Here is a 16,936-nt window from a genome sequence, read left to right as displayed (position 1 = left end):
TTTTAACAGAGCACATGTTTGACATTGTAGTTATGTTTCAAAGAACATGTTGACATTCTAGGTATTAACAGAGAAAATGTTTGACATTGTAGGTATGTAACAGAGAACATGTTGACATTGTAGTTATGTAACAGAGTACATGTTTGAAATTGTAGGTATGTAACAGAGTACATGTTTGATGTTGTAGGTATGTAACAGAGAACATGTTGATAATGTAGGTATGTAACAGAGTACATGTTGACATTGTAGGTATGTAACAGAGTACATGTTTGATGTTGTAGGTATGTAACAGAGTACATGTTGATAATGTAGGTATGTAACAGAGAACATGTTGATAATGTAGGTATGCAACAGAGAACATGTTGATAATGTAGGAATGTAACAGAGTACATGTTTGACATTGTAGTTATGTAACAGAGTACATGTTTTTGAAATTGTAGTTATTGTAAACAGAGCACATGTTTAACATTGTAGGTATGTAACAGAGCACATGTTTAACATTGTAGGTATGTAACAGAACACATGTTTAACATTGTAGGTATGTAACAGAGAACATGTTTGACATTGTAGGTATGTAACAGAGAACATGTTGACATTGTAGTTATGTAACAGAGAACATGTTTGACATTGTAGGTATGTAACAGAGTACATGTTTAACATTGTAGGTATGTAACAGAGTACATGTTTAATGTTGTAGGTATGTAACAGAGTACATGTTTGATGTTGTAGGGATGTAACAGAGAACATGTTAAACATTGTAGGGATGTAACTGAGAACATGTTTGACATTGTAGGTATGTAACAGAGAACATGTTTGACATTGAAGGTATGTAACAGAGAATATATTTGACATTGTAGGTATGTAACAGAGAACATATTTGACATTGTAGGTATGTTTGTTTGTTTGTTTTTGGTTTTAAGTCACATCGACACAGTATAGGTCATATCGCGACGTTCCAGCTTTACTGGTGGAGGAAGACCTCAGGTGCCCTTCCGTGCATTATTTCAGGCACGAACGGGTACCTGAGTAGAACCACCGACGTTCCGTAAGCTAGCTGGATAGGTATGTAACAGAGAACATGTTTGACATTGTAGGTGTGTAACAGAGCACATGTTTAAGATTGAAGGTATGTAACATAGAACATGTTGACATTGTAGGTATGTAACAGAGAACATGTTGACATTGTAGGTATGTAACAGAGAACATGTTGACATTGTAGGTATGTAACAGAGCACATGTTCGATATTGTAGGCATGTAGCAGAACACATGTTGACATTGTAGGTATGTAACAGAGCACATGTAGAATTAGACACATGACTTCATGAATATCAAATAAAGATAAAAAAGTGAGCTTTATGTATGTTGGGGTCAATGAACTATATACAGTAACGTGTCTCTATTATAACCGCTTTGGAGCCCTTGTAGAAGTGGTCTTATTATCGAGTCGGTTTTAACTTAGAGACCTTTGCTAGTTTTCACTATATGCGTCACCTGTAATAGGTGGTTACCATGAACTATTGGAATCTTTGTATAAATATAACATATTGAGCAGCACAAAATTTTAATAACATCAATATTTATTCAACAAAAACATGTTTAAATTATTGATATTATCATATGTAATGTATATGCATTATCTTATTGTCTAGAGAGTGAAAAACTTATGCAGTCCTTAAATGATAAGACATAAAATGTACATAACTTACTTAATTATTTCATAACAAAAAAAACAAAAACAACAACAACAAAAAAACAACAACAAAAAACACAAAAAAACATTTTTGAGACTATACGGTTTACAATCACCTTAACATGGTATTGTCCATGAACAAAAAAGTGCTATTTAAACTCTTTACACAATAAAGTGTTTAAACATAATTATCACATAACTAATTAGTCAACAGTTAAATCATATATGATGCCCCTAACCTGGCACGACTCATTTCATTTTGTTCATTTAAGTCCCACATACATAACTATAATCTAGTGGGAGGTCTCCGATTACAGCTATTTGTCAGAAGACACTTACGGTTTTGGTATTTTGTCTTGAAGTAAAATGTTATGATATCTTTTGGAATAATTTCTGCGATGAGATCGAATACATGCGTCGCAAAGGTGAACATTGCAATCCTTACAATATCCACCGGCTTCAACGTTAACATTGTCTTTATGACAAGGATCACAATAAGTATCAAAGTATTCAGCTGAAGCAAGAGTATAATCATCTAGGTTATCCGACGCACGTTTACCAGCAACTTGTTCTGAATGTATCTTGGCTTTCCTTCCCGGAACATAACCGCCGATTGATAGATCATCTCTCGATGCTAAACCAGACGTCCCTTGAAGTAAATGTGAATATGGAATAAATTGTTTGTAGTGTAAAGCTATAATTATCATAAATATGCATGTGTTATTGTGCATTTGGGGAATTGCTTGTTTTATTTTCTTTAATGCATGCTTCAGGATATAAAATTTGAAAAAAAAAGAGATTTGCAATTCTTGAAGCTCAATATTGGGAAAAATCAAGATGTCGACATGCCTGTCCGTCTGTCATATTGTCCTGCTGTACATCAGTAGACTTACAAAACAGTGGAATGTTGGGGGGGGGCATCCGAGTCATATGGACACATTAAATTAAAAAAAACAATAAGATAGGAACAATTGCAGAATATTTAAAAAGAATACTCAGGATTTTTAGTTTTGCAATGACAAATGTTTGGCATGTCATTATCTCATGGCAAGAAGAAGTCGTCTCAATTAAATAAAATATTGCCATATAAATTGATTTTTATTGCATTAAAAATAAAGTTAATAAACACAACATTCGCTTTAAATTCTTCTTCAAATTATGTATCAAACCATTGAATCTTTCTTTGATCTGAACATTGCATTTACTAAACATATGGCTGGAAACTTTTATATTTGATAAGTAAGATCAGGGTGTGGTGTCGCAGGCGTAACTACACGCGTGGTAATATTACGCAACACCGTTTTTGAAAAGAGAAAACTTAAACTTGCACCATTTATCATTGTAGCTGGTCCTCTCTGTTGATGGTCATGGTTTAACAGCAGAGGTGGATCGCTTCTAAACTTCATGTATATGTCTTGTATTAAACCAAGTAGGTCACACCTCTGATAATATAAAACATATAACAATTAACGTTAAGATGTTCATATAAATTATCAATAAGTAAAACCACATGAATACATTGTTTACAATAGACAAGATGGTTTTTAAGAGACTATATATATTCAGATCGAACATAATTTGATATACACGGTGATAGGGCGATTACCACAACTTTTCCGCGCAACGTCAAAATATCATCCTTCTGACCGAGACACCGTATATTTCTGGACAAAATATTAATGGCGGGATAGACAAATTCCAGGTAATAGCTTACAAAATATCTTACTGCTGGACATTGCAAGATTATTCCAATTGTTTAAGTATTCCATCGAATTTTTTAGACAATTTATCGTTAATCTAGCACAATACAATTCACAAAAAAACACATACCTTGAAGAAATAGTGTTTACAAAAGATCGTGTGTACCTCAACATGACTCGTACTTGTCACAAAAACATGTGTTATAACGACGATGTCTTTGTTCTATGACCTAACGAGCTCGTATATTTATTATGGTTAACCCTAAGTTCAGGTAAATTTCAGGGATTATATGTTGAAAAAGGTCTACTGACCAGAATATTGGAGCACCGTACAACACTGAATTCAAACACCGCATTCTTTTTCCGTTAGACCGATAAATACTGGCACCGAATTCTTTTGAATTATACAATCTTCTTACAAATATGTTTTATTTGATGAAAGATTGTTTACTTGATGTTGTTATCATACGTTATGTTATGGAAAATTTCTGGAGGTCTGATCTGTGTTAATACTACCAGTAAGATAACTGCAATTGTATCTATATATAGATAAGGATGTATTTTCCTTTTCCTGATAAACCCTACATAGAAAGATTGAAGTTCTTGGCAGACTATACCATCTAACAACATCGAGAAATAAAAGGAATGAAATATTTGTTAATAAGAATTTCTTATTGCATACTAATTTCATAGAGTTGCAAAAGTCATAAAATAAATTTTCATGGTGTAGTTTTTGCAGGAACCCGGGTAATATTTCCATAATCTCTTCAGTCATGGTCTCCAATGTGCTTTTTTTAAACAATCTTTTGCGAAAGTTTGACTCCATATTCTTTTTCTTATCGGGTGCGTTAAGCATATCGTCCTGAAATACAGGGAGGCGCTGATCCATTGGCGTACTTCTGATATCAGAAGACTTAGTTGGGCGCTCTCCGGTTGCTGCAGTATCTGCAGCTTTGCTAATTTCGCACGTTGTTTTGGCTTGTTCAGACATAGGTTTGAACGTCTTCTTTTTCTGAAAGCAAACATTAATACATTGTATCAAAAATAAACAGTGCTAAAAACAGAAACATGCGGTGACTTTAAGGAGGAATAATGCGGTGCCCTAATCTTATGATTGATAAAGTTGTGCGGTGCCTTAAAAAACACACGTGGAAACATAAAAATCATACCAAATATACACAAAAACGGGTTATTTAAGTATTGTAACTTGTTCATACGACAATAATGTACATATTTATATTGTATTTTACCACTTATATGAACTGAACGGACTAGAAATACGTTATATTTCGTAATGAAAGCAAGATTTTTTTCAGTATGCCCTAAATGTTTTCACTATCCTGACTTAATTAATGAAGCATTTTGCATGTAGTAAAGATAAATAAGTTTAAAATTAAATGGCACATTCGATGAAAAAGAAAAAAATGATGATTTTACCTTGTTTTGAGCAAATTATCTGCTGTTTTCGTCTCGGTTACAGGCTTGCTGTCCATTTTGTACCGCAGAAATATACGGTGTCTCGGACAGAAGTAAGATATTTTGACGTTGCTCGGAAAAGTTGCGGTAATCGCCCTATCACCGTGATATAGATCTCCCTTCTGTATGCTTTAATTTTGTTACGTTTGCTATGTCGCAATAAACTAACTATACATGTACAATATCAAACAGTTAATTTGACAACTGAATCGTTTTATTTTAATGAATGGAATTTGTCATATTTTATCAAATACTATTTATATCACAAAATCAAGTTTATCCAAAGACTTTTTTTTTAAACCCAACATTTATATAAAAGACATTTCTTCATTTAAAAAAACCCCATCAGCTTACATGTGTATTCCACCTTTCAAGATATGGCGTGCTCACTATTCCAGTTCTATCCACATAAGCGCATCTTTCATGATTAATGTTCATGAAGGTAGTTGGTACAACAAACACCATAGGTGGCTGACTAGGGTATCCATTCATCAGTTGTATACAGAACGGGAAAGGAAACTGCACTCCTAGCAAATATTATATGTTAATTATACATTTTGTACAGGTTTGTAACATAAATTTTCACTGGATAATCTTGATGTTTAAATTATTGCTAACTTTCATTAGGTGATTTTGATGTTATAAAATTCTGTTAGATTGTAATGTCAATTTCCATTGAATTTAGTTACGAGTACAAGTATTATACTGCAATATTATAACGTCAACAGAAATCGTTGAAACTATGATGGCAAAAAGACGAAAAAAAACATGATTCAGATAGATAGCATATGAGTTACGTCCCGGAGACAGTAATACCACACGCACAAAAATAGCATTTTTTGGAGACTTAATTTTAAAACTTTCTAAATGTGAAGAAGGTCTTACCAGGAGCCGCACCCTGTAGCGTCAAGTTAAATCTCTTTCTTCCGTCTGGTAATGCTGAAAATGCCAATACCAGTTTAAACTATAGTGTATGCATATTGTACATTTTCCAAATGTGAACGAGGAATAAGAAAATAAATAAATAAAAAACAAAAACACACATTCAGTCATTTACAGTGTGTACAGCACAAAAGACAAACATTGTATATGTTATAAACCAGAAAAAAATGGCGCAACTATAATATGTCTGATACTTTAACATATTACTGCATAAGCATAATTATTGTGAAAAACGGCTGTTTTCATTGAAAAGCCTCCTGTTACAAGTTCCAATTGCTATGAAACTATAAAAAATGCTTCCATACTGATCAAACTTGGCACAAATGTTGACTGGACCATAGCCTTTGTAACAGCATTCTCAATCTTAAATTTCCTGTTACCACGGCAACGGGGGCACCCCCTTGATGTACCTTTTTGATAGGCGCTGAAAAAGTGGTCTCATTTTTAACAACATTTCTCAAACGAAAAATGGTGTTTGGGATCTGAATAGGGCTTTTTCACTATTTGAGGCCTCCAAAGGAGGGTGTGAAAAGCCATCAAAACACGTCTATATGAGGTAAAAGTACGTACAATGTTCTTCGAATGCTCCATATAAATCTAAATAAGTCTCCATGGCAGTAACAACATCTTGTTTGGTCCTGATCGGATCATCAAACTTCTGAATTAAAAAAAAACAAAAAAAAAACAAAAAAAAGACATAAATTCTATTAGACATATTATTGTACTGTATGGACGTATTGGCGGTCATTCTAAAACTACATGTTTTCAGCTCTTAATGTTATGTTTAAATAAGCAACAAAACATATTTGCCAATTTCTGGTCAGTTTGCCTGTCTCGAGTTATTTAAAACAATTTTTCTCAGTTTTCATTTCCCCGAGCCTCTAGTTATAAAAAAGGCAAGCTTAATCATTTACTTATCTTATAACATACTTTTACTTATTCACAAAATCTTATTTGCAGAACTACTAGTATTTGAAGAAGATGAAAGCGGTTGTAATAATCATATCTTTTATGTCAAATCATACACAATATATAAATACAGGCTTCCTTCATTGTTTATTACTAATAATAAATTGTTCACCTTTCCATTGCATTTTCAAATTATTATAAACATTTCCCTCTGCATCTATAGTTCTAGTAATATGAAAACTTGTTGTGACAACATTGTCATAATTATTCCGGTATTCGACGTATTTTGGCTACATAACCTAACGTTTTTCATATATAGAGGATATTCTTGAAAGTGTATTTCAGTAAGTATAAAAATAATTTTCACGAAGTGGTATGAAAATACAAGTGGCGGTAGCCACAAGTGAAATGTGATAATTTTCTAACCACGAGATGAAAATATATCCTATATTTACAAAAAAAAATCATGGATTTTCTGTTTTTCATATACTTTAACTCTTTTTGACCTTATGATTCGAAAGATTCCCCTTTACTTTTGTGTATTTGCTAAATGTAGATAAAGTAGTCCGTCGAGACACCAGTAAAATAAGGAAAATATCTTTCACTGCAGTAAAGAACTATACGAAAAATGAAAATATGCTTATAATAAAAAGTTATACTTACACCCTTGAGTTGCAATTTTGCGATATACTCTGTCCGAGCTGTAAAATATACAGATATTTTGTTTGCTTTGTATGATCAAAATATATTTCATACATTCACCAAAGAAAAGATCAGAATCAGTATCAAATGATCCTGACTTTATAACCATTGTTTTATAAAACTAAAATTGATCGGATTTTGCCATAATGAAATGGTACATATTCAAAATGTTAAAAAATTGTTGATTTGCAAAGAAACAAATTTATTTTGGGATAAAATCGACGATTAACAAATCAAATACAGAAATAATCGGATCAAAATAAGGATCAATTTTAGGATCAAGATCAATATTTGGATCAACCGTTAAATAGCCATTTCTTGAAAAATGTAACAAAAAATTTATTCTTAAGTTTCTTTTAACATTCTATTTCAAGTACAGTTTTATCAAGTTATTAAAAAATATTTATTTCATCTAAACGCTAAACAATGGAGAATATTTGAGGTTTTAGATTTGATCCTGATCCTGGTCCTTAAATCTTTGTGAATACGGGCGAAAAAGCGGAGCTGGTGTTCACTAGTGCTGACATGAAAAACAAACCAACTATTATATCTTTTTACGGTCTTTTGTCATTTTTTTCCAGATTTTTGAAGCGTAACTACACGCACTTTACTTCATGACATTATAATGGCGTAAACATTCTCTTGTCTCTTGTTGGTCAATAATTTTGTAAAACTCTTGTTAACAATTTTATATGATGCGCTTAAATAGTATAAATTAATAAACTTTCTGAATTGTTTGTTTTGTCTAAGATATTTACATATATACAATAAAACAATATATACAATAAAAATACAATATCAGTATTACTTTTATTCATTTAAATAATTATAAAACCGTCAGGTTAGATCAATAGGTAAAGCGTGGGATTGCGAATCGGGCAACCCGCGTTCGATTCCTGAACGTTGCAGGCCATTTTCGTTGTAATTGATCTCGAAACATTTTGTACGGTCATTCGCACTGTACTTCCACTCTGACATCTACAGATCCTTGCGCAATGAAGGCAACTAGTGCTAGTTAACCGCTTGGCAGTCTGCCCTGGAACAATACGGTGGCTTAACTGTGTCCTGGTGATTAAAAGTGGCATACTGTCGTGATTCGGAGGAAAAACTAACACCACCCTACCACCAATACTGTTTGAAATATATAGTGTTAACATACCGTCTAGTGTGCTAAGTTGTGTTAAAGAACCTAAAGGTGGATTCTGACTAAACACTTTGACCAGCTCATTCATCAGCCTTGTAAGCGACATAGACGTAAACTATACAAATATAGAATAAATGTACTGTTTTTAACGAACAGGTCAATGCATTTAGTAAAAATAGTATTCTTATTGTGTAAAAGATTTCTTCCAAAGTGCGTGTATAAAAAGAAATATTCTTATGGCGCATGTAATAAATCATTACTAAATAGCCTAAACCATACTAAAATTAGCAGCATAATATTTTGTTCCGGAACATTTTATTCTGTATACGCACAATATGCATGTGTAAAAAATAACTAAGACATTTTAAGAATCGACCATACGATTATAGTAACAATGTAATTTTACTCTTGATCAGATTTATATATATATATCACTTCCATTGTTTTGTTTTGATATATTTGTATGTAAAATAAATGCTGCTGAAGAAGGCCGCGAGGCCGAAAGCTACGACCAATTTAAAATTAGCGTTTTTGATTATATACGGCAAGTTAGAGATTTTACTTAAATATATATAAAACAATTTAAGATAAAGCTTTATATCATTTAAAATAAAAAACCCACAGAACAACGTTCCTAGAAAGTAGCAACCGACAAAATCAAGACATACTTCATGCCCAAATACATCAAGCAGAATTGGCGAAAAAAAAATTATCTTACGTAAAATTGTATACAAATGGTATACTTTATTCTTTTCTCACCTTATGCCAATTCTCCAGAAGATATACACGAACCCTTCCATTTTCATCGACATCCTTGCTTTCCCGGACGTACATCCAATATGAAGGTACAACATACACTTCTGGGGGTACCTGGGGGTATTTGTCAGGTATTCGTATACTTATAGGTAAGTTGTACATCATTCCTGAACAAATTTTATAATCATTTATATTATTATTTATTTATTTTTTTTTTAGATCATTACTATTATTTTTAGAGATATTGCAAACTACTTGGTCATTTTACTTTACGACCACGTTATATGAATGTGGTATACTTTTTGTGGAGAAGACAAAGTACCACGTTTTATAATAATCATTATTTTTAATTATCGGGTGATATTATACTTTTAATCCATAATTGAAATACTATTCAACAGGCATGCTTGCTCTCTTTTTCTAGTTGAGAAATGATATTAATTTCTGAGGTTAAAGTAATAATTAGACGCTTACAAGAAGAAAAATGTTTTACGTAAATAGTTCGTATGAGGAGTGCCTGTAACTTGTTTTAAACGTTAAGTCTATGTCCAAGAAGAATACAGCATCTACTGCAAATTTATTATTATTCATGGAGGAGTACTAATTGGTACAGGACAATCCACGAATTTAAGATCCGGCGTAATTTCATTTCGTTTGCTGTAAGATTTTTTTTTGCATCACATTATTTACCTTTTACCTTTTGGAAAATAAACTCCACGAATTGTTGTACCCACGAAAACGTTCCTTGCTACAAAACCACGAAATTTCATGTGCACGAAATTAAGGAAATTCATAGTATTTTCTTACATTATCAAATGCTGTATATATGTGCAATTCAGAATAAAACAAATCTGTTTGATATTGTAAATAACGAAAGTCCTAAGAAGTCTTAGTCTTTCTAAATTTCTTTATTTTCATCAACAAATTTGCACAATTCATTTTAGTCTTTCTAAATTTCTTTATTTTCATCAACAAATTTGCACAATTTTTTTTTTTAATTCTTATTTCTTAGAATAATTTGATATTGATTCAAATGATGATAGCGTACAAAAGAACATTGTTTACTGATTGTGTGAGTTTATATTCTTGCTTATAGCTGGAAGTTTTTTCATTGTCAACATGATATATTGACTTATATATAGTTATATGTTAACAGATTACCTACCATTATAAGGCATTGGAACCGTTCCATGTAAATTATAAAACATCTTTTCCTCGCCACTAGGAAGCTCTGTTTAAATAAAAGGGATACTAGTAAATAAAATAACGATTTAAATTTCTTTAAACTACGTTAATGTGCTGGAATTCGTATATACATATATAATAAATTACAGAGAAATTTAAAGCTTGATGGCCGTATGAGGTCAAATCGTATTATTTCCTTGTGCAAGATTTGATATATCCAACAGATTACAACTTGACTTTTATAATAAATTCTGTAAAAAATACAATGTAGGTGCAAAAAATTATAGAATATAAGTATTTTGCCTCAGTTAGAAGAAGTGTGTTATTTAGAAGTATATAAATTATTCTTCCACGATTTGGAGCACATTTTCAAACATTCAAACTGGGAAATTATAAATGGAAACAAGTTATAAGCAGGGAGGTAATCGTGACCTGAACTAGATATTGTTAGTTAACGATATACCGGTATATAATTAATAAATGTCTAACATCTGATCAGTGATGTTATATATGTTCATAGGACCATTACTTTTAAATTCAAAGACTGATTAATGTTCAAGCCGGTGCCGGAGTGGGGAGTAGGAATGCTGCAATTTCCATCATCTTTTCAAGAAGAGTCTTTGATATTCAACTCCTTAATTTTGATTCATTTCTTTTAGGGTAGATCTACTTTGCATTTTCCAGTTTTGTTTTTGCAACAACATATAAACACTGTGTAAGAATTAAAATAGATCAAACGGACATTTATTAAAGCTGCATTAAATAAATTTCATAAAAAAGAAAAAGCTATACATTTCGTTAATTAAATATGTTTCATATCGACTCCCGTTCTTAATTTGGTATCAAGACAACCAAAATGAGTTTTATAAGACTAAAATTCTGCAACCTAATTTTGGCGAAATCGGAAGTACAATTTCTATTTGCATGAGAAACTTCGCCTTTGGGTTACCCGTACATCAATGGAAAATCAACCAGTAGTCCGAATTTAACGGTTTATTTCCGCATTATATAACGGATGTTTTCATACAAATTAGATATTTTATGAGATGTTTACTTTTTTGAGAACGACGGGGCTACTGCACATTGAAACTAAAACGGTAAAAGTTTGTTGATCCACATGGTAACAATTTCCGCTGTGGCATACGCATACACGACCTAATTGTACTAGTCTTCATTTGCATGTTAAAATGTGTATATGAACTTTAGTGTAACCGCGGGGTTTTCCTTTCAAAATCATAACTTATGAACTCTTTTTAATGAAATTTACAGCAATACTAAGCTCTGTTTTTAAGCCGAAGGAAAATATGTTTACATATTAATTTAACGAATCACTATAAGATCATTCCTTGTGTAAACCGCATCGAGTCATGAACATTGACGGACTACTATATGAAGGTCTAGTTAATATATATATAGACTGCAATTACATTATGTGAATAGATGTATGAATCTTGAACAGAGAAAATGATTGTAAAACAAAAAGCACTCTCGGTTTGATTAAGTCTACTCTTCATAGATAATGGCAGATATAACGCCTCTTACACCCCCTCCCAGCACCGACATTAGCTATATTCAATTCCTGGCATTAAAGGAACTCCACTGTATTTGCTAATCTAACAAAGATCAACAAGGGCGATTAAAATGTAAAATATGAGAAACCTTATAAGAAATATACTTTGAATTAAACTGAAAATTGATATTTAACGATTCTTGAGTTTAAATGCCTTTCATATTTAGGTCATCCTGCACAATTTAAGTTACTAGTCTGGAAACAAAACAAAGTGAGTGAATGATCTGAAATTTTGTACACAAGTTATTAGTGCATATTAGTGTTATAGACATATATATGTCCCGCCATGTGAAAACAAAAAACCCATCAGTTGTGAATTTTCTGTGTATAATTTCCCGTTCAATAAAAATATAAAAAATACATCTCACAACTTACTTGTTGTTTCCATTGTTGGCTTCAAGTCATTAAACATTGACAACACTGTTCTGATTTCCATCTCTACACCCATGTCATACTGGTACTAGAATACAAGAGAAAAGTCAAATTGAAAATCAAGCATTTAAAATAATGTGTGAAAATACGGCTATCTATATTTCTTTCTTTTTTCTTTTATCAGTAAAAAAATAGCAATATAATATAAAAAAAATATAAAATAGCAATACATCATGATACCGTTTATATTTCAAAGTGAAACTACTGGAGATGGCTTAAAATGCTTTAGGAAAAAATTAGTATTAAACTTGCAAACCCGCGAATATTCATTTTACCGATCTTGATTTGTCGGCCCTTTGCCGCGATCATAAATTGGGTTACCACATTTATTGAAAAACACTTGACTTTATTATCTGAAATATTGTTTGCTATCGGTGCATGATTATCTGTTTATAATAAGCCGTTCCCAGTTTACTTCCGTTTTTTTTTTCGTAAATAAAAATTCTATGTAAACTAAAGGACACAGTACATTTTTAAAAGCTACTTGTAAATTGATACATGCATTTTTACTTCCTCGTAAGAAAATTTACGTTATAAAATAGCATTGAATAGACCACTCCATTCATGAGTCGGAAGTTTACATTTATTATGGGAATCCAGGGTTTGGTTTAAATGCAGGTTTTCTAAACAACCAGAAAGAATGAGAGATAATTCAAGTAACAAGACTAAATACTCTTCACCGATGCGGTGAAAGGGAAAGATCAATTCTGTCTCTCATTAAAAAATAAAATGATAATTAAGTAATAGTGAAAATCACAAAAGAGTTTTGACTACCCAATGAAATAGTTAAAAATGCATATCAAATTACTACGGTGTCTCTTTAGCGCAATCGCGACACAACGAAACCACGATGGTAAAAAGTCGAAGGTTCGAAATAACGAAACCACGATGGTGAAAACTAGATATAATTTCGTGTTTTTACTATTTCACTTTCGCTTAGATATATTGCCAATGTGTTCCTTTAACAGACCACTTTGAGAAATAAAAATAATAGTATAGTATTATTTGGTAAAGAAATACATGTATATGGTATGTTATTTATAACAACTACAGTCATAGTGGTTTTAAACAAACAACCATAAACCATGCTTGTTGAATATTTTAAAATAAATATATAAACTAACCATTCTCTTATAATTGTCTGAATTCTTATAATAGTTAAAATTCTTATTATAGTCCATTTTTTATTATGACACTACACTATCTCGTAAGCGTTTTGAATGAAATGTACGATCTATATATACATTGACCAATTTTAAAAATGATTAACAAATTACGTGAGCGGTAAATATAGTACTAAATATTTCAGTAAGGTATCCTGTTAAGGCCAATTCAATTATTTTCGTTCTTTTTTTTTTTTACAGAAAAAGTAGTAAGATTATTTTTTCTTCAAGCAAAGCTTTATATAAGATTTGACGCATGTTTAACTAAGGTCTTTCTATTTGAAAGACCCTGGTTTAACTTAAATCCTTGCAAAACACAAACACGCACGCACGCATGCACGCGCACGCACGCACACACACACACGCGCGCACGCGCGCACGTATAATAATAATAACAACATTAATAATAATAATAATAATAATTATAATAATAATAATTATAATAATAACATTAATAATAATAAAAAATAATAATAACAATAATAATAATAAAAATATAGAAAATAAGATAAATGATAAAAAAAACATAAAATAAGAAAAAACAATAATAGAATGATAATAATATTCGAAGTAATCAAAAATCTTCTCTCACGAGTCGGTTTTAGACCATTGTCACGTGATTTTTCGGGAGATTTTCGGACTTTTTCCATTTACTTTGGTCAAAACAAAATTTCTCAGAAAGAGACATCATAAATTGCGAAATTTATAATTATAATACGATTGTTGTTGTTCTTTTTTTTTGTAAAATAGGATTGTACAAACTCTAAATGTTATGCATTAATTCTCAGCAAACCAGGATATTTCCTCAAAATTAAAATGAAAGTATCTCAACATCTTCAATACAGGAAATTTCTGGAACAGAATTTTTTCCCATGAAAAGTTTGCTAGATAAAACCAGAACTTAATATTGTCATGACCCTTAAATTTGTGCACTTGGTATGGCGATTTAGTTTTATCTACATTTATAAATTTTCTATCATCTTTCAATATGAAAAGCTAGGAATCAGAATCAATAACCTTGGAGGCACTGGAGAAAACAAATTCACACTGAATATGCTTAAAACTTATGTTAAAATAAATTAGCCCACAAAACTCACAGATCTATACAATGTACAAGTAAGAAAATGGTTATTGTGACACAATTCTTGCTACTGCCAACCGATTTACTACAACCCACTAGATAACGGTGTTCCGTTGGACAATCGTGATTTTTTTTTATTTCGTCCTTACCTACGATGCACGATGATGAAAACACGATAGTACGATGGTGAAAACCCGATGGTACGATGGTGAAATCGCGATGTTATATCGTGTTTTCACCATCGTACCATTGCGTTTTCACCATCGTGCCATCGTGCATCGCGGATAATGACGAAATAAGAAATCACGATTGTCCAAACGGAACAACGTAGTGGTTAAATACATGAAATAGCATATCAGATGAAAGAACTAGTTAACGATTTTTGTCCGGTGAGTGACCATGTCTTAACATGCCTACTCACAAATAACATAATACAATGTTGACCATTTCACATTGCTATGGACCAACAGAACGTGTTTATACTTACACAAAATTATATATTCATTTTGATTAAATATTGACTGTTTCGAAGAAAAGTCGAGCTATTAAGATAGTTGCTTCATCGTCGTCGTCGTCGTGTAAAAACTGTAATGTAGCCCAAAATATAAACATTTTAATAGTTATCAACATGAAACTTGGGATACTTGTTTATCATGATCAGTTGCAGTTGTGAGGTGGCGCGATAGCTCAGTTGGTTAGAACACCGACTGTCACTCCTGAGGTTCCGGGTTCGATGCTTGGTAATACCCTTGGGATTTTCAGTGTTTCCCACATACCCAGAGGCTTACTGGTATGAAACCAAGGTAATCCTTGCATGTATCAGTGCTATATACTGGGCATGTATAAGAACCAAGGAAGCTATTCAATAAGAGCTTATGGACTGGTTCCCGGACTCCCTTGTATCTCATAGCTGTATCTAGAGTTTGCTGAGGACCCTACTGGAAAAATTGCTTGCACTTTCGTAGGTTATCATTGACCGCCCGGTCTAAAGAAAATCAATCGATCAGGCAAGGGGCATAGTTGTAAAAGCTATATTTTATGCTTATTTTAAAAATTGAATTTTAAACACCTCATGCGATGCTATTGCTATTTAGGACATGATTTTATTTTACTACTTTACAATTTACGTGACATATCAATTCAATATATTTTATCTGATAATAAACTAAAACAGTGTACAGTTTATTTAAACAGATATAACATCTAGATAAAGTTAAATATTTTATATGTAAATGTATAACGTATTGTATCCCATTTATCTAAAAATGAATTTATAATTTATCTATTCAAAAACAAATAATAGCCAGTTGAAACATGTTCCTAAAATATCATATACTAGAATCAATATAATATCACCGAGTCCAATCGTTCACTATGTTTCCCAGGCGGAGAACGCATGAAGAGATCAATTTTACAGGTGGAAAACCGATACTGTGGTAAGAAAATTGTCTTCAATTTCTTTGAAAATGCATATTTCACAAAACTTTATAGCCTATTCTGATCTCGTATGATTACTTTATCCGACAGGCATCTCAAACTCGCCAAATCTTTGTTAACTTACTAGATCATTATCGACAACTGCACAAGAAAAGTCACAAAATTGGTAAAATCGCTCTTTGATAGCCAATAAATTGACAGCCAAGCAAACTTCTAAACATTTGTATCGCTCTAAAGGTTCTTTATTAACATATCCTCATCCACCAAAAGCCTGTTCTATTTCTATTCCGTATTTTTGAAGTCTAATATCGTTTAAGCGAATTTTCAAAATGAACTCATGAGCCGAACTTTTCATGTGGTTTCATAGGTTTGCAAAATGAACGCATGAGCAGGTGGTATTTTCAAAACTCCAATTTTTCCTAATTATCTAACAAATTAAACATATTCAAACTTTAAAAATTTCAAATTTTATTCCAAATAAGTGAGAGACACTTCATTTTACAAATTAAAATATACTTTGTACGCTGTATATATATGCTAATAAGCAAAAGTACGAGGTCTGTTGGGAAAAATTTGTGAAATTGAAGTAATTCCTCGTTTGTATATTTGCAAAAGCAGTGGTTTAGACGACAAAGAAAAGCATAATAGTTCCTCGAAAACTTGTAAACGATTGTAGCATTGATGTAATTTCATGAATTTCTCCAATACATGTTATTTCATCCCTGTTTTTATAGTATGAGCATATGAA

General features: G+C 31.8%; 1 protein-coding gene across 2 annotated transcripts; it reads right to left on the bottom strand.

Moving 5' to 3' along the window:
- Positions 1–1,557: 1,557 nt before the first annotated feature.
- Positions 1,558–13,775, bottom strand: LOC132735569 (uncharacterized). 2 transcript variants are annotated; one of them, XM_060722522.1, is made up of 11 exons: positions 13,632–13,775; positions 12,451–12,535; positions 10,486–10,551; positions 9,324–9,487; positions 8,580–8,679; positions 7,382–7,419; positions 6,380–6,467; positions 5,753–5,806; positions 5,222–5,394; positions 3,022–3,133; positions 1,558–2,340 (listed from the first exon to the last, which is right to left on the bottom strand). In XM_060722522.1, exons 1-11 carry the CDS (start codon positions 13,686–13,688, stop codon positions 2,027–2,029), a joined length of 1,251 nt encoding a protein of 416 aa, XP_060578505.1. In that variant the 5' UTR covers positions 13,689–13,775; the 3' UTR covers positions 1,558–2,026. The 2 variants fall into 2 exon arrangements, with proteins under 2 accessions (XP_060578505.1, XP_060578506.1); XM_060722523.1 differs by having other exon boundaries at positions 6,380–6,464.
- Positions 13,776–16,936: the final 3,161 nt, after the last annotated feature.

This window comes from Ruditapes philippinarum, unplaced genomic scaffold (assembly GCF_026571515.1).
Source record: "Ruditapes philippinarum isolate M1 unplaced genomic scaffold, ASM2657151v2 ctg6184_1_1_1_1, whole genome shotgun sequence".
NCBI lineage: Eukaryota > Metazoa > Mollusca > Bivalvia > Venerida > Veneridae > Ruditapes > Ruditapes philippinarum.
The sequence above is the reverse complement of the archived record's forward strand: the minus strand, read 5'-3'. Positions and strand labels throughout refer to the sequence as shown.

Coding starts and splice junctions, on each gene's coding strand:
- LOC132735569 (XM_060722522.1), bottom strand. CDS start 13,688: ATGGACTATAATAAGAATTTTAACTATTATAAGAATTCAGACAATTAT. Junction 12,536..13,631: donor CAGACAATTATAAGAGAATG/GTTAGTTTATAT, acceptor CTTGTATTCTAG/TACCAGTATGACATGGGTGT. Junction 3,134..5,221: donor TTGAAAGGTGGAATACACAT/GTAAGCTGATGG, acceptor TTATATTATCAG/AGGTGTGACCTACTTGGTTT.